We start from the raw sequence: 18,818 nt of genomic DNA on the forward strand, positions 1-18,818 counted from the left end.
CACTTACCCACTTACGAAAGGTCTCTGTTGCCGTAAGGCCTTTTGGTAGCGGCTCCTTGAGGACCACTGGACGTGGATTCGCAACCCGATCACTCCATTACGCACCGTTGCACTTTCAGTACTTGCACTTATCAGCCAGGAGCAGAATGAATCCCTCCGGAGTATTTTTTATTTTTTTTTTACAAACTAACTGGCCTTTTGCATCCATTTTAATATCATGATGCTGTTTGATTAGGTACATTTAATCAGAAAAAAATGGTTAGGTATTATGTTTATTACCTTATCTTTAATCGCCATTTCATGTACATTTCTCACATTTGCTGAATTGTCTCTTCATAATATTAAGTAAGTATTTTCAATCAGGTTCATTTTGACCTGATGTGCACTAAAAAAAAATTTATTATTTTTTTAATAGGTGTCTCTATATGTCTGCCTCTCCAGTCAGCTTTCTCTCATGGCCACCTGCTGACTGAGTGCAGCTCATCTCTTTTGTTGCCATGTCACTCATCGTTCTTGTGGAAGTACTTTGAGCCAATTGGGGCCTTTGGCTGCATGTGAGAGGAAAAAAAAAAAGAGATGACGATATCGAATGACCTAGAGGTGCTGAAAGGACAGTAGCAGTAAAGACTGTCCACTTATGAAAACTCATGTATGTTTTGTTTGGTTACTGTATTGCACTTATTGTTCACTTTATTGGGCAATGGACTCGAATGCAAAAACATCCCTCTGTGCATTACTGTCTTTCTAAAGGCCGACCTTTGGATATGGAGCTTGTATCGGATCGCGGCATTTTTACTTGAATGTAATATGCATCTGGAGGGGAACATCATTGATGGCTGACAAGTTTCTTTTAATTTGTTATGAACAGTTCGAACACAAAATGCTTATAAAATACACCCAATTAAAAAAAAAAGACCATGTGTCATCCATCAAAGTCCTGTTTGACTGTCCAATTTATTTACTCATCTACGTGAAAGTAGGGGGGGCGGTCAATTCTTGTTGGAAGACAGATAAAAAAATTCCTCTGTGAGTTAAAAACAAAATATATAGATTTAAATATACATAACACAATAAATTCAACCATCTGGGGCAGTGAGAATAAACGCTTTCATAAGGGGGCCTCGAATGTACAAGTGAAACATTGGAGGAAATGCATTGAAGGCAACTGCTTGTTAGCAAAGTTTGCACAAAAATAGTCTCGGTCATTCCCCGTGAAGTCATGGATGGGGCATGAGGCAAGTAGGGAGTGCATATGTACCGATGGTAAATATTTAGAATGGCATCATACATATTGCAGGGACTGGGTTCAAGTTTAGTGAAAGAAAAGAGACTGGGGCTGGTTAGTATCTAAGTAGTGGTTCGCAAAATAAGAACAGTTGTTCCACGAAAATGGTTAGTTTTGTTTTCATAATAATTTTGTTTGTAACTAACGATCACAATATTTAAAACGGTGGAGACCAATCAGTATCTGTATACATCTGTTAGAGGTTTGACAATATTTACAAGCCAGATTTTTCAAACTTTTAAAGGGTGCATTGTTTTGCGTTAAAATGGAACAAATCTGCCCTCGGTTGGTCAGCAAGAGCAACTACATTGTGAAAGCAGGAAAAGGGGGCGTGGGTTGAGGTGGGATGGGATCCACATTCAATTTTTTCCAATTATGATGTCACAAAAAAAATGCAACGGTCATCATAATAAATTCGAATCACTTTTTAAAAAATACAAAATTGCCGAGCTGGACCATATGAACTGCAACACATGTATAAGTGTGACCATTCACAGAACAACATGAAAGAAATGGCTTCGATGTACATATGAATATCAACTGTGGATGTATTGGGCCCTGGGGTGCTGTTAGAAAAAGGGAAACCAATAAAACCGGGGAGTAAAGATCTTCACTTGCTAACTTCTGGAGGGAAAACTCTGAAGAGTGTTGACAATCCTGTCACTTTGAGGTCTCCATTGTTCATCTTTATTTGAGTCTCCCAACCTGAGTGTCTTCCACTTGCATTTGGAACAGTCCAACGGTCCCTGTTTGCCTTTCCATCCTTTTACGATTAAAAGAGGAGACAATCAGCTGTAGGCGGGTATTTGTGTTCTGTTCATTTCCCCCAAACAGTGATGGCTGACACCCTATCACATTATTGTTATTAATATCACCCTGCATGGCAGAGACAACGTTTACTTCCCAGGCTTTGGTTTTGGATTTGTCAAAGCGACACAGACGTGCATCTCCAGGCAACTGCAAATGCACGAGTGCGTGTTCTCAAGTGTGTGTGTGTGTGTGTGCATTGTTCTTGCAGTCCTGCATCCTGAGAGACCCACTTAAAAGGAAAATAACCAAGAGTGAGCATTCCCGTGAGCATTCCCAGCCAACATCGAGTTGACTCGTATACTGTCACCACACAAACAGCCACTGTTGCTCCACCACACTCGGATAAAAAATAAATAACACAACAGCAGTGACAAACGGGATCTCTGGCCTGATGCAGCACCTGCAAAAAAGAACAATTAAACAAATTAGTGTATTACTGTAAACTATAATCATCCAAACTATATGAAAACAATCATAAAATGTTTCACTTTCTTCAACCTATGTATCAGTGTCACATTTTGAATTAAACTTTCCACAATATTCAAAATTATTGCGATACACTGAGAAACAGTATCAGTACTACCGTATATTCCGCACTATAAGGCGCTTCGGAATATAAAGCGCACCATCAATTAATGGCCTATTTTAAAATTGTTTTCATATTCAGTAGAGGGGGCATCGCATTATAAGGCGCATATAGAATAGAAGCTATAATAGCAGCTGCTGTTGCATTATGAATCCACTCGATGGAGCTACGCGGAAAGAGATACAATACAATGGAGCTTTATTTATGGAGCGCTTTCACAACCGCTGCGGCTGTAACAAACCCTTTACAAAATATTTCAAATACTACGTCCGAGAAATCAAAATATTGATCCATATATATAAGGCGCATCGGATTATAAGGCGCACTGTCGGCTTTTGAGAAAATTGATTGATTGCTTTTAGGTGCGCCTTATAATGTGGAAAATACGGTACATATTATTATTGTATCCATGATAATTATCAGCATTATTTTTATTATTAATAGTATCCATCCATCCATTTTCCGAACCGCTTAATCCTCACTAGGGTCGCGGAGGATGCTGGAGCCTATCCCAGCTGTCTTCGGGCAGTAGGCGGGGGACATCCTGAATCGGTTGCCAGCCAATCGCAGGGCACACAGAGACAAACAACCGTCCACGCTCACATTCACACCTAGGGACAATTCTAGAGAGTTCAATCAGCCTGCCATGCATGTTTTTGGAATGTGGGAGGAAACCGGAGTACCCGGAGAAAACCCACGCAGGCCCGGGGAGAACATGCAAACTCCACACAGGGAGGCCGGAGCTGGAATTGAACCCGGTACCTCTGCACTGTGAAGTCGACGTGCTAACCACTGGACTACCGGGCCGCCCTATTAATAGTATGATTAAGCTAATTATTATGAGACATGACGATCGTGACAACATGACGTGACGTGCTGGCATATTTGCAAGTAAAATAATCGACCACAACGGTGACTCTCAAAGCTAATACAGTAACAGAGCACAACTTATATAAAAATGTAGAAAGAGGGGAAGGAGAGCCAGAGGGAAAATATGAAATGTGGGTGACAGGAAGCGGAACAGGGTTGAAATCTTTATCGTTAGATCTTCTTATTGTTCACATTATGTGGAGAGAAAAAACTATATTTTTGCCTTTACAAAGATAATCTTGCACAGCTCACACTGACACTCATTTAATGTTTCACATTGTGGCTGTCATTTTTTCCATCTTTTACACTCTCATCTTGAACCCACCTTAATTCTGAAGGCCAGAAGGAAGTGAAACTTAATCACGTGTTAGTGACAATTGAGACTGTTCTGCTCTACAATGTGGCATGTTTCATACTATTCACAATACACAGGCAATATTTATCCACCCGAAAATACCCTCAACCCCCCTAACTCACCTCTGCTTCGGGACACGCCAAAGACCTCAAGGCCAAAGGATAAAGGCAAGAGAAAAGAACAAGAATAGAAACAAAAACTGCGAAGAAAGAAAGCAAAAAGACAGAAAGAGAGAAGGTGAGAGAATTAGAGGAACATGCAGCATGTTAGTCACATCAGGAACACACACAGAGGAATAAGGTGTGGGAAGTCACCAATATTTCATGAGCCAGAAACATTTTGATGACATTTCATACACAAGGGGGAGTGCAAGTCTACCTTTTCCTCGAGGTCTTTAATCTGCCTCCTTTGGATCTCTGTCTTGTCCTCAAGATCTCGAATTCTCTTCAAAAAAAGAAGAAAAAGAAAAAAACAATACAGATTCATTTGGTTCACGGTTAACAAAAACTAAAAGCTCCAAAAAATAGCTCAAACTAAAATGAAAAAAAAAAAAAAAGAATTTCATTCACCCAATAAAATAAAAGCACACACACAAAAAAGAAAACTAACTGGAACTACATTTTAACATTTATATTCGAACTAAAACCAACAAGATCTTTATGGATTAATTTCATTCAAGAGTTTCATTTTAATAGTAGTTATTTTAGTTTTAATGTTCGCCCATACAGAAGAAGGAACAGTGCTTTGGGAATTGGAGCTTTTGGCTTTTTTTTTTCTCTCCTAAATCTTGCACTCAACAAACACATCATACGTGTAAGAAAAAACTAAAACTAATACTAAATCTAAAAAAAAATAAAATAAAATCTAAATAAAACAAAGTGTTCTTGGGAAAAATGAACCCACTCTAAAACTAACCGGAAAAAAAAAAGAGTGAAACTAAATCAATACAAACTATCATGAAAAATCCCGCACTGTTATAATCTTGATTTGGCGATCACGCACACACGGACGTACCTGGTGCGCCTGGTGCAACAGCTCCATCCTTTCCTGCAGGATCTGACAGTCGTACTCTCGACTCTTCCTCAGCATCTGTCTTCTCAGCTTGTCCACCGCCGTTCGCAGCTCATCCCGCTGAAGCTCGTCCAGGAGCTCGCCGTATTTGATCACCTACAAGATGTTTATGAGTGATGATTTGCATTGGGGCGTCATACCATTTTTGTTATGTCATGTTGTGTTCAGCTCAAATTACCTTGTCCTGCTGCAAAGCGTTGTATAACGTTGCCTCCAACTCCTGGATTTGCTGTTTAAAAAGGTTAAAAATGAGCCGGTAGCAAGAGACAAGGGACAGTATGTGGTTTTCTTGTGAGTAATTACAAAGAGTGATTTGATTCTGTATTGTGACTTACACAAAGGCTTAGCCAGGATAATTATAATTGGAGTGGGGGTTTGGTCAGAAGCCTCGGCACTGAAAGCCATTTGCATAATAAATTTAGGGGTGCATTCCAATTCTAACTGACGATCAAGAACTTCTGAACCGATGTGCACAAACAATATGTGATGTGCAGTAAAATGGCTTGTTCGACTTAAGTGGCTAAAACTCATTGATACTGCCACAGGGCCATCGGGCCACAGGTAATGTCGGACCCTGCTCACATAGAACACCTGCTTACCATGTAGGCCTGGTCCAGGGATTGTTTTCTATAGTCCAGCTCCTCCTCCAAATATCCTTTCTGTTTACAGAACATCTCCTGTCGAGGGTTAGGATCAAAAGTTAATGATCCCATTTGAATATCCCGCCTGCGTGGGATAGGCTCCAGCTAGCACTCACCATCTCTATCTCCAAGTCCATCATTTTCTGGTGCAGGGCTGCCTCAGTTCCCTCAATCTGCTGTATCCACTAGAGGGCAGAAAAGAACAAGCTTCAACAAGTGATAAACAGCCAAGTAAAAAACGAATTCAGCTTGTCAACAAACCGTTACCTTTTCTGCTAACGACAAAACGGTGCTAGCCTGAATAATGGCCACTTGTTCCTCATTCCTTAAGTTCTGAAATCAAAAAAGGAAATGGCGTGAATGAGCATTTGCATCCTTTTCATTCAAATAAGTCACGATGCACGTGTGACGTCAATTACCCCGTTGTCTCCGAGGATATCTAAAAGTTTGATCAAATCTGGTATGCACACATCCTGTGGAAACAACGCATGGGATCCGATTAAGACTGGAGCATGTAAACCCGTTGCATAAGTTTCACAATCCAACTCGAACGGCGGTCCATACCGTACCTTGACCCCCTCCTTCATACAGTAGATCTGCAGTGCACTGACTCCCTCTGAGAAGGGATGCATCCTCAGGTGGTTGAAAGGAGGCGACCTCCTCTCTCGCTCCTGCGGCAGCAAACGCGCATCGTCGTTAACCACGCATCTGCTTACAATTATCCAACATAGACAAGCTATAAATCTCACTTTGCACACAACCGATAATTGAACCAACAGGGAATACGAGTTGAAATTGCAACTCGAGTAGGTTTGTATGTGAAATAGAAATATGACATGGAAATGAATGAGAATGACTGCAAAGTGCAGTTTAGCATTTCAAAGTGAGGCTTCAATGATCAGATCGCCAGTTTCTGTTTCTGATCAGCTTTTAATCAGCCTGCTCACATTTTCGCATGGTCTTGCGCGACAAAACAAATTATTTCTCATCAAGTGGGAACATTCTTTGAGAGTAAGTGAGGCGCACCTCTAATTCCAGGATCCTGAACTCTAACAGTTCATTCTGGTCCCTGGAGTCTTGGAGTTCCTGCTGGGCCCGACTGCACTCCACCTCCACTTTGTCTACCTGGACACCAAACGGTTTAAAAGGGAAAATGTTAGCTGAAGAAGCTCTTTGCAATGATGCGTTATTCATGTCCAACCTTCTCTAAAAGTTCATGATTTCTTCTTAAGAACAGTTGCTTCTCCTCCACCCATTTGGAGTCCTGATGTAGAAGAGACTTGACGTCAAACAATTTGAAAAAAAAGACTGGTGCACTTTGATCTGCAGCATAAAGTCAAGTTTGAAGAAAATTGGTCTGTGTCATTTTTTAGTAGTGGCTAATCAAGTTTAACACACATTCATATCAACCGATTAAAATGACGGAGAACATTAGTCGTACATATTCTGATGTTAACAGGGAACATTTTTTGTTTGTTCCACTTATTTTTCCCATGCAGACAGCACAGAGATATGTAATCTCATTCTAAGAATCAAATTACAATTATTTTAGTTCCATCTCACTGCACTCACATGTACAAGACATGTAAGTAAGACAAGTCCAAGGTAAATTCCATTTAAAAACGCTCATTGTCTGCTGCTTGGTCATAAATCATTTGAGCATAGCTTGCAGATCACACAATTTTATCAATGGGCACATGATTGTGTGTGTGTGTGTGTGTGTGTGTGTGTGTGTGTGTGTGTGTGTGTGCGCGCGTGTGTGTGTGTGTGTGTGTGTGTGTGTGTGTGTGTGTGTGTGTGTGTGTCATACCTGACCCTTCATCGTCAGCTCCCTCTCTAAATCTTCGATTTTGGCCTTGTACCTGAGTATGTCTGCTTGGAGCTGCTCCTGAGCCTAAAATATAAAAAAGTGACCCATTACACTGAGTGACAGTGATCACTCAAGTAAACAGCTAAAGAATCGTATAGCTGGTGATGCTTTTTCATTTTGTGATGGAGTGAAATTGCTCTCACTGCTGGGCTAAAAGCCTGTGACTGAATTTTTACCAATGTACACTCGCGCAGCGCAAGCTAGCATCCGCTTACACTCAACAGTAAGTGACAACCGGAGCACAACAATCATGGTAGTTTTGCGACCAGCACAAAATGTTTGAAGGTAAAATTCAAACTTTACAACTATTTCTTAACTTTTATTTCATTTATATACCATAATTTGTACTCTAAATTGTACTATACTTAGTGGATTGCTGGCCTTTCCTGCTTCATTCACTTGATCGGCCCGATCATATTCCAGTCCGCCACAACACTCAGTGTTTTTTGGCCACCAAAAACTTCAATCTCTCGGACAATCGACTTTAAAGGACAACCCCTTCCCCATACATGCAAAACAGTGATTACAATGACGGACGCACATCAGCCAGGGCTTAGTCCATCATTTCTTTTAAATTTTCCGTCCTTCATCATTTGTCAGCAAAGCTGGGCTGACGAACCTTCCGACACTCATCCATCCATGACCCAAACTGCGGGTGCGCTATCGACCTATCCCAGCTGTTTTTTCAGGCAGCAGGTGGGGTGCACCCTGAACTGGTGGCCAGCCAATCGCAGGGCACACATAAATGAAACCGGAGTATTCGGAAAAAAAAACCAATACAGCACTGTGACTATTGTGTTTGAAGTCATTTGTATAAACCACTGACGGGACCAAACAGCACTGACCACTGTAGTCACGAGATGAAGTGAAGCACCTCTTCACCTAAAATGCATTTGAGCTCAACTCTCGCTATCATGTGCTAGCGCTTGTGGCTACCGCCGCATACTTCTTTAACAAAAAACATACGCATTGTTACGTGGTGAAAAACAGTGCAGTCATCATGAAGGCCAGCCATCCACACCCATGAGTCCATTTATGAGTCTGTGACAGAGCACTGGATAGCGGAAAATGAATTTACTGCATCTATCAACGAGATGGCCACCGATTTTATGAACATTATTGGATCCGCTACCGTGTCTGTTAACTGATGGCAGCCGAGCGGAACATGTGAGAGGATCATGATTCAATCTGTTGTTCAATAACAAAAAAGAAATAATGACACGCAAAGCATTTTAGTGAGTTCATCTCCTTCCGAAGCATTATGATGGCTGAACATCTCTTCTCCACGAAGAGTCATCTGGAAATTGTGCCCAAGGATGAAAATGACTCATGCGAGTTCCTGGCTTGCTATCCTGATATCTGATGTCAAGTAAGAAGCAGCGCGTCTCACACATGCCTTCCTATCCAGTCACGGGTGTGTCTCTAATTAACTCAAGTGTTGACTTATAACAACAATCAACAATCCGAAGCTTCCAAAGTCATGACATCGTCATCTGGCTTTATAAGGCAATGAAAAAAAAAACGTACCCGAAAATCCTGTCATTATAAAAAAAAAAAAAAAAAAAAACCCTGCATCTTTTTAATATAGTGAATGCAAATACAAAACTGATGCTGGTATGACAATAGCAGAAACATTTAGTGTACCTTGGCTTCCATCTCAGCATCCAGAATGCCTCCTTTCTGTTCCTGCAGCAGGGCGTACGCACGCTGTAAGGCCTGGTATTCCCTGGTCAGCTGACGGAACCGCAGCTCAGACTCTTCATTGGCGAGACGCTAACGAACACAGAGCGTGAACTGTCAACCAATAATCTATCCATCTGTTTTCTATCAACAGAGACAACTCCAGGCACCTCTTAGTGGCCTCAAACTCTTGCAGCCCTTTCCAAGATCAGATCAAATTGGACAGTTTCAAATGAGTAGGATTGCTTTAAGCCACGCTGCACTTCACAGTGAGAAATCAGCCACAAATTGAAAAATGTTAAACGCTCCATATGTGTTTTGGTTGAGTAAGCATTTGTGTGTTGGGACTTGTCTGTTACTTGATCCCTAAATTCATTCCCAGAAATGTACTGTATGTTTCCACAATTTCGGGACGCTTAAACCAGAAAAAAAAAACATCCAAAGGAAAAGCAAAGCCCGCAGGCATCGTGAATTTCTTGATGCACTGAGCTTCTTTGAAGAGGTTAAACGTGTTGTCAAGAAACATTGGAGACGTCTTGATTAGTGAGGAGTAGAAATCAAATGATCACCTCATCCAGGTCTTCATCGGGAGTAGCCGGTGTCCGGTCCGTGCGGAAAGAAGCCACCGAGGACGTTTCAGAATCCATTGACTCTTCATCATACCCGAAGTATGTGTCCACGACAATGTGCCTCTGCATAAAAGTCAACCGGTTTAAGATTTACAGAGGCAGAATTCTGTGACGGCTCTTGTATTGAATCTTATTCGACTCTATAGGCGCACCTATTGTTGTGGCCAATGAGTGTATTTCCTCGACCAGCTAACTAAATTCATCGGTTGTACGACTCTGTACATATTGTTTACCACCATTTTGTGCAAGAACCACAACATTTTTGACTTACTGAACATAAATCTGAAATGTCTTTACCTTAATTGGTCTGGAACTCCTTTTATGTCTTTTTTTCCGAAGCAATTTCTCTCGATCCTGGAACCGAAGAAGAATTCAAATCAATACAATGCTTACAAGAAAATGAACTAAACTATAAATGCAGACTGAAGTTTTTTTATGATCCTTATGCGTGCGATTACCATGGAATGTGACCGAGCAAAACCACCATGTGGTCCCAGTCGTGATGCTCATTCATGCACATGCAAAACTTACTCTTGCAAGCTCGTCAATCATGCTTTGCTGCTCCAGGACTTGAAGCTTGAGAAAGGCTATTTCTTGGTCATCGTGGGCTTGGTCCAGGTCATTCAGAGACTTGGGTTTCTTTAGTGGAGGTTGAGAACTGATCTTTTCCCTCTGATAACACAAAACAAAATTCACACTAAGGTCAATTGGCCTTTCCAGAAATGAAGGGTACTCGTGCGATTCCGTGCTAACCATCTCAAGGTTCTCCTTGGCCAGATTCTTTGCTTTCTCCTCCAGCTTCTGGATAGTCAGAGTCAGCTCATCGTTCCGCTTATTCAGCAGCTTGTTCTTGTCCAACAGCGGCTTGCACTGCTTCTCCGACTCTCGCACACGTTTCAGCTGCTCAGAGGAACACCGAATGTTGGCGGGGAGGAACGAGAAGCTGCGAGCAGTGAGGCGAAGTCAGGAGTCAACATACAAGTTCATTCCGCTCATCAACTAGCAGCGCGTTTCGGTCCTCCAACTTGCGAATCGTGGAGTTGAGCTCAGCCACGCGCCTTTGATTTCTTCTCAGGTCCTGTAAGACAAAACAAAACAAAACAAGTCGTATTTATGATCATAATCATGTCACCAGCACAGACAAATGTATCTGGACAAGGACCGGAACAGTTTTTGAGAACTGTCAAAGCATGTCTGGCGGACAGTGGTCAATGTTTGGTTGGTCTGCATTCCGTTTGCGCAAGTCTTTTTCTTTTCCTCATGACCGCTATGCCAAAATGGCTTCGTGCATGGTTTTACAGACCACAAAAACGTGCTTCACATCCTTCCAGCGATGCAGCGGCCAATCAAACTTGGAGGCTTCTATGGTTGGATTCATGATGACTCATCAGCATTGTGAGATGAAATTTGGGATCACTTGATTTTTTTCTTTTGCCCTATGTCTCAACGCTTTGTCAATGTTTCAACCTTGAAAGCAAAAAAATAAATGTCAGTATTCTGGGGGTAATGGCTCACAGCAACATGCATCCATCCATTTTCTAACCCGCTTATCCTCACACGGACGTGCTGGAGCCTGTCGCAGCTGTCTTCGGGCAGTAGGCAGGATGCAAACTGAACTAGTTGCTAGCCAATCAATTTGCGCTCACAATTACACATATCACAGCAACATATATTCCAAAAAAACAAACAAACTCTGAGCTAGTTGTATTTTTGGAATGGTGAACTTCACATTTTGAATTTTGAATGATGAGCTGTACTCGTTCAGGAATGTAATGAACAGATATTTTAATTAATTTGCTTCCAGGCATTCTAGTTTAGTGCTTGCATCTGCTTGATCCTTTAACCAAGGTTGTACTTACGCTTGGCATTAAAACCTTGTCGGTGTTGGCCAAGCCCCCCCCCCCCCCACCTCCTCGTAGCAAGGCGTTTTAAAAATCCTGCCATTGCTTCATTATGTCTCGCCGCTTGACTAAAACTTTACATGTGTGTGCATGACCAATCATGGCAGCGTATGGAAGGAGAATCCGAAATTGAGTAAACCTCATGGAATTTACACTAGTGGGCACAAGCACGGTTTAATTGATTATGCAGAAACGCAAGCCTCATGAGCGGTCACATTACAGAAAATGAATAAGACACGGATAACGCTCACTCATCGTATGTCTTAGTTCATGACAACCGATGAGCTGGTATTCTTGATACGAAGGCAGTCATGAGAGATAAAAGTACAAATCAATGAAATCCGAATGATGCGTGTGTTATAGTTCGTAATCCATGGCTGTGCTAATTTGTTAAATTGCTTTGCTGCATCCTTTGTGGACTTGTTTGTTTACAGAGAGACAAGAGGAAGGATGTACTTACTGGACTACCACAGTGCTCTGCGCCATCCCCAACGCGACCCGGAATCTCTCTTTTCGGGCTTCCTGCGCCGCACTCTGCCTCCTTGACCAGGAAAAGCTGTTCATCCAGCGCATCCTTCTGAAGCTGCAGCTTCTGGAGGAACCCTGTCGTTGACTCCATCTCCTTCTCCAGCGAGAAGATGATGCGATCTTTAGCTTTGATTTCATCCACCTGGAACAAGAGAGGAGCAAATACAGGGACCTGCTTGGCCAGCATTTTATCCTCTGCACCAAGGTACTCCTACAGGAAAGTTATTTCCAATCTTGAGATTTACAATGGAGCAGCATGAGACCATGCCCCCGCACACATCCCCTTTGAAAAACGTCATTGACTGGTATAGTGGCAGCGAATGGCGAGTGTCAGTGATCGTGCGTTACCAGTCTCCGGATGTCCCGTTCACAGTCCCACTTGATCTTGGAGATCTGTTCCTGGTGCTGCTGGTGCTCCACCCTCAGGTCGCCGGCCTTCATTTTATCTGCCTGGATCATGTTGCTGAGAGCCTCGTCTGTCTGCTTCTTGTTTGACTTCAGCTCGGCTATCTCCTGAAGGAGCTTCACTCTCTCCTGATCGAAGAAGCGGCGAGCGTCCTCTTTAGCTTCCAGAGTCAATGCTGTGCGCACCTACAGACACCGTGAAGTGTGGGCATACCTCACTGGAACTTTGCCAAAACACATTCATTCATGGGTACTAGTTCACCTTCTCGCCACTGCCGTCCCGTATGGCGCTCAGCGCGGTCTTGAGTCTCTGGTTCTCCTGGTCTTTGATTTTGGCGTGCCGCGCCAGCTCTTGCTCATGCTGCCGCGTCAGATTTTCGCGGAGGGTTTGGAGCTCTTTTTGTTTTTCCTCATGCCACTTGGCCCGCTGCTCCGTCAGCATGGCGGTGTGACGGTGCTGCTCCTGCTCGCGCACCCGCTTCACCTCCTGCAATTTGTCGCGCTCCAGCTTGCTCACCTTTGCGCGGGGGAAAGTGCTCAAATGTCAGGATTACATAATAATGCACATAAGGCAATTAGATATAGGACTTGGTATAACATCGATGCTTAAAATGCAAATTACGCAACATAACGGTGGCAGATTCCTTTTGAGACCTCGTACGAAGGCAATAAGCAAAAATGTTCACATTGTGCCTGGGGTTTGTTTGACAGTACCTTGCATTTTTCTTGGTGCAGTTCGATCTGAATGTCAGTCAGCTTGGACCTGAGATCTTCATTGGCTGCCTGCAAAGCAGAAATGAGTGCTTCGGGCTTCTCGCCCTTCGCACGCCCTTTCTTGGCCATTGATTCAATTGCTAGAATGTCTCTTCTGATGCGTTCATGGAGACTTCACAGAAACGGTCCACGGTGATCCCAAGGCTTCCCGTTTCTCCTCTTCTTCATTCTCCTGTTCGACAAAGGGGCTGGGTGAGGGTCGGGGGCGGGGGGGGGGGGGGCAGACCAGCAGAGACATTTTTTTTAAGTTACAGGCAAGAATGTAGCAAAAGTGGAGCGTTAATGATTCAAAGGGAAAAGGGGCTGAACAATTAAGTGCTTTGAGAAAATGTGATGTTCCAAGTGCAAAGGTTGCGATTTCACTGCTCGTTTGAAGCCAGGATGTGTGTAATTTTCAGAAATGTTTCTGTCTAAAGAGGCCTTTAGGTGACGAGCTCACTCGCTAGAAATTATACCGCCCAAGGTAAAAAAAAAAATCCCCGCCTGCGCACGACTCGAGCTATGGCCAATAAATCAAGCCATCAATCTTGATGCTCGTCCGAATTTTAACGAGGAAGCATCGCCGGAGCTGCTTGGAATGACTGTTGGCACTCATCCGATATTTTTGAAATCGGCAGATGTTATCGTATCAGTTCTCTCTTGCTCAAGACAAGGTTGTTTCCTTCGACACACTAACAATTCCAGTGAGGAAATTCTTCATTTCTTGAATGCCAACAAGCGTAGGCGATCAAAGAATGTTCTAAGACGATCAACTGTAGCAATTAATTACCATTCGCATGACAACACACTGGAAGTATTCTAGAAGGCGATTTGAATCCATCCTGAAAGCAATTCAGACATATCAGCTTGCATAATTTGCAGTCAGAGAGGGCAAGTCAAGCAAAAATATTGTCTGTTCTTCAAATGCGTCAGTCTCGACAATGATTGACAGGTAATATTAATGTCTCAGCACAGCACTTCAACCAGGCATGAAAGACTTCTGCGCAGAATGTCATCAATCCTGGGGGCCCCTTTGGTGAACTTTTTTTTTTAAATCAATTCCTGTTAGAATAAATGAGCATAATGACAGACCATAGCATTTACGATTTGGTTCATTATGTGGAAAAGTTGATTATTTATACCTTGCAGGCGTAGAAAAATGACTTGAATCGAACCATTTCATTTATTGAGCTATGTATTAAATCATTGTTGATTTCATGAGAAAGATCCGACATCGGATTTTTTTTGCTCAATACAACACATGCACTGAAAAGATTGCAAGGGCAATTAAAACAAGATGAAGAACAATGCCAAGTAATTTCAGATGCACGACATCAACGGCCTCGATCTGCGGCCTTTTTTCCATTCCGCTACTGTTTATTTTTGTGTTTCTAATTTGAACAATTTGAGTGAGCTGCCCACTAAATCTTCCCGAAGATTCGTATGGGAACCAGTGATACAAAGATAACCAGAGAAGAAATTGCATAACATCGCTTAAAAGATTTTGCAATACAGATTAATGATAAAGTCACATGGAATCAACACACCGCAATCAAGTGCCCTTTGATTCACTTTTTAAGTCACTCTTGTGGAGCTCGCCCAACGAAAACAGTGCCTGCATTTGCATTGCACATTCCAATCTTAAATTTCTGGAATCTTTCCGTGTGTTTGCAAGAGGTTAGAAAAAGTCCCAAAAGGTTAAATAATGTCAATGTCTCGCTCACACTCGGGGTGGGCGACAATTAATTTTTAAAAGTAAAAATTGCTGACACACAGCCATCCCCCAGACAAATTAAGTGACATTTCTCGCGACATCCCTGATCTCTCAAGGAACACTCGGGTGCCACGGTTGGGAATAACCGCATAAAGGTATCCCTGTAAAATTTCATATGGGGAGAAATAAACCCCCATTCATAATTGACAATCATTCTTCTGGCTCCCACGGCTCCGAAATCAGATTATTCTTCAGATTAAACAACTCATGTCAATGTGGACCACAAGACATGTGCTCTTTGATCATTGCTGGGTCAAGATGATCTGAAATATTACAGAGTCTATCAAGATAATGAGTCCTCATTTTGGTGCTGCCATGTACAACACCTTCATGCAAAGCCAACCACAGTTTACGAGGAGCACTAATACGGTATTAACCTAGAAACCAGAAATGAATTTACTGTATTTTCCAAGGTGATTACTGTCATGTCTCATCTTCTGATAGCAATCCGCTGGCAAGTTCACCAAAGGGTCTGGCTGCTTCTCTGGCATTATGGGAAAAGAAATTTGACCAGGCGGGTCAACCTGATAACTCGACAGCAGAATCAGTGGATGTCTGAAAAGTCGATGTCCAAAAAGTTTTGCAGGAATGTATTGTGGGGTAGCTATCCCTCTAATATCCCTCTCATGATTTTAGACTTATGATAGAAATACTTTTATTTTTGTTGGAGAGCAAACCTGCATTCCTGCCTTGCTTCTCCTGCTTCCCTGCACTTGGGCCCTCGACCATGCAAAACACGAACAAAAATAAAAAATCTTCACATAACTTGCTGGCATCTATATGATCATATTAGAGAAACATTCACTGGCCAGCCACATCATTTCGTATAGAAAATAAAATCCAATGTACATGCACCCAAAAAAGTATATTCTTCAATTTTAGATGAAGGCAATTTATGTTAAATATTTAATATTTAATATAAAAATCAAATGGAACTGTGCAATTTGGAGCCACCCAAAATCTTTCAAAACGAAAGTAAAACAATTTTTGGAGGTCTGACAATATTGTGTAGAAATTAGCAAATCTCTTCTCATCAAATCTCTTCTCATCAAATATTCTCAGATTTCTGTTGACCTTCCTGAGAGCAAATTGACGACCTTTGTGTTTAAACAATATATGCATCTGAGCTCCTATTGGGAACAAAAAAATCAACATTTTAACTTTTTTTTTTTTTTTTACATGTTATGGACCAAACCAGGAACTGAATCATCATTTATGGACGGGGGCGGTCACACATTTGTCATTTGAATCTATTAGGAAAACAATTTTTATTTGCAGCCATCAATACTCAAGAAGATAGCGTGTATTACTGTGAAACTCGCCAGAAGAATTAATTTGATTTAGCATTGAGACACTTTCAATTAATAGCATTTTATAATCTTTGCTTCTCACTTGAACACTTTGAGGCGACTTGCTAATCCGCATTATGCAATGAAATCATCAACAGCTCAACTAAAGGCGGCATAAATGAGCAACCAGGGAACTTTAACGAGTCTGGCAAAATATAGTATCCACTCAGTGGATGGATGCATCTAATTCTGTCAAGAAAAAGCATGAAGAATAAGACATTAATTGCACTCCATTAGGGTAAAGCCAGTCAGTGGATTCCTTGTGACGCTATTTTGATTACTTTTACATACTGTACAAACACATGTCTCAGTACTATTAATGCTATAAGCAGCCAAGAGCCTTGTTGTGTACTTGTTTTTTTTTTTTACGTACAGTAATAGTATCACCATTATGCCCCTCTGTCACTACGGCTGGATGTGTTAAAATTAGGCCAGTGTGACACCCCCGAGGCAGATGCAGGCTTGCAGAGACTAACGTGTGGCACTGTCCAAGGCCTGGATCGGACCACCAGCATCCTCCTCTTGTTTGCTATAACGTTATAGCAAACATGTAGTTAAGGGTGCAGATGCACCAAGTGGCTGATGTATGGCGACTGAGACATCCGATTCTCGCACACTCCGTTACGGTGCTGAAAATGGCCATTGAGCATTCTTCCCCCCCCCCCCCCCCCTTCTTCCTCTTTCTCCCCCGGCCCCCTCCCACGTCACCCGTGTGGTGCAGGCCGAGAATCTCCCACTTCCGACATGCAGGCTAAGCCGATGCCGCTGGTCAAAATACTGCAGAATGCCGCTTTGTTGGTGTGTTATCACAGCAAAAATAACATTAATCGACGGACTGTCAGCTCCCATCAAATCGGTAATAACACAGAAGAGGGTCAACGCATGCTTGCCAGTTGCCTGCCTAAAAGGCCCGCTAGGAGCGGAAAAGCCCAACACTAGACGATGCTCGAGCAAGAACGTGGCCTTGTAGCGTCGTCTTACCTCACAGTGCGATGCGAGATGTCCTAACGGGCGTGAAACGAACCGCATGGCGGGTTATTGGACGACTTTAGATGGACAAAAAAGAGGAGAGCATCATCATCATCAGACAGCTCGATGGAGGTGATGATGAGGGTGAGGAGGAGGAGGAGGAGGGAGAAGGAGGAGGATGCTGAAGTTTAAGCACCGCCCACATCGTCACGATGAGATCACTGATTTCCGCCGCAGTCCGCCGACATTGGCCGGCTATAGATGCATACCTGTCAACTCATACGGTTCAGCCATAGTTCATACGGATTTTGTGGTGAATCTTAGGTATATGGCCGTATCGCACAAATCATACGGATTCTGAACATTTCCGTTGTTTTGTTTTTTTTCCCCCTAACAGGTAGTTCCGTTTGCTTTTGCCCAGAATGGTGCTAGTCTACTCGAATGCTTTCATTTCCGGTAACTTAAGTAATGCCACTAAGTAGAATGATGATTAGACATTAACCAGACATTGTATTATGGAGATCTACAATAAATATCATTGAAAATTTCGTGGGGTTTTTTTCTGCCGTTATTTTGACATATAAAATGCTTTGGTATGTTATAAGGATTTTTTGCTCTTTATAAGGATTTTTTTGGTAGTTTATACAGGTTGACGCTCCGAAAAGTTGACAGTTATGTAGATGAGCAAACACATAATGCCCCCTTATAAGATAAAGATGTCTTTTCACAGTCGTATCTAATTTTATCCAACGACGTTTGTCTTTTCACAGTCTTATCTAATTTTTATCACTTCTGTACATTTTACATAAATTCATACAAAATCTAGCTAGCTAGCTAATGTCTCCCGGCAAAAGCCATGGTTTGCAGGAAGTTTCAATATCATCAGAGGGGATTTTGTAGTTCAAAGGTATTAGTTTAGAGAAGAGGACAAAACAATTTCCACAGCAACAAGTACAGTATATCAAAGAACAGTGAAGAAAGTCATATACAAAGATGGATGCCCTTCCCAAAAGTGGTTCAAAGGAAGAAAAAAAAATTGTCTTCATATGCGTACCCTATTGAGTTAGGTACAGTGACCGCCCTCCCTTCACCGACCTTCTGGCAAGAGCTACAGTGCGCTGCAAGTACACACTATAAAAACTACATAACGCTTTCTCTGACGGAATTGGGTCACTGCTGAACTGATCCTCTCTTCACTCTCACGCTGACTTGGAACTTCACACCTCGACCTAAGCATTTCAAATTTACATACCCATGTGAATACCAGCCCGCAAAATGTAGCCGCAACAATACAACCATTCTCTGCCACAGTGCACTCAGCACTTGTCACTTTTTTTCCCAG

At 42.3% G+C, this 18,818-nt stretch overlaps 1 protein-coding gene across 2 annotated transcripts; it reads right to left on the reverse strand.

Moving 5' to 3' along the window:
• Positions 1-829: 829 nt before the first annotated feature.
• On the reverse strand, positions 830-17,638 carry jakmip2 (janus kinase and microtubule interacting protein 2). 2 transcript variants are annotated; one of them, XM_086131593.1, is made up of 24 exons: positions 17,489-17,638; positions 13,346-13,593; positions 12,894-13,148; positions 12,575-12,817; positions 12,159-12,368; positions 10,777-10,875; positions 10,551-10,697; positions 10,329-10,469; positions 10,095-10,151; positions 9,738-9,860; positions 9,133-9,261; positions 7,429-7,512; positions 6,820-6,882; positions 6,645-6,743; positions 6,188-6,289; positions 6,038-6,091; positions 5,886-5,951; positions 5,735-5,803; positions 5,577-5,654; positions 5,156-5,206; positions 4,921-5,073; positions 4,285-4,350; positions 4,029-4,105; positions 2,347-2,495 (listed from the first exon to the last, which is right to left on the reverse strand). In XM_086131593.1, the coding sequence occupies exons 2-23, from the start codon at positions 13,472-13,474 to the stop codon at positions 4,055-4,057; spliced, it is 2,469 nt and encodes an 822-aa protein (XP_085987719.1). In that variant the 5' UTR covers positions 13,475-13,593; positions 17,489-17,638; the 3' UTR covers positions 2,347-2,495; positions 4,029-4,054. The 2 variants fall into 2 exon arrangements, with proteins under 2 accessions (XP_085987718.1, XP_085987719.1); XM_086131592.1 differs by lacking the exon at positions 4,029-4,105 and having other exon boundaries at positions 830-2,495.
• Between the last annotated feature and the right edge of the window lie 1,180 nt (positions 17,639-18,818).

This window comes from Hippocampus guttulatus, chromosome 15 (genome assembly GCF_054856545.1).
Source record: "Hippocampus guttulatus isolate MCC_2025c chromosome 15, RoL_Hgut_1.0, whole genome shotgun sequence".
Taxonomy (NCBI): Eukaryota; Metazoa; Chordata; class Actinopteri; order Syngnathiformes; family Syngnathidae; genus Hippocampus; species Hippocampus guttulatus.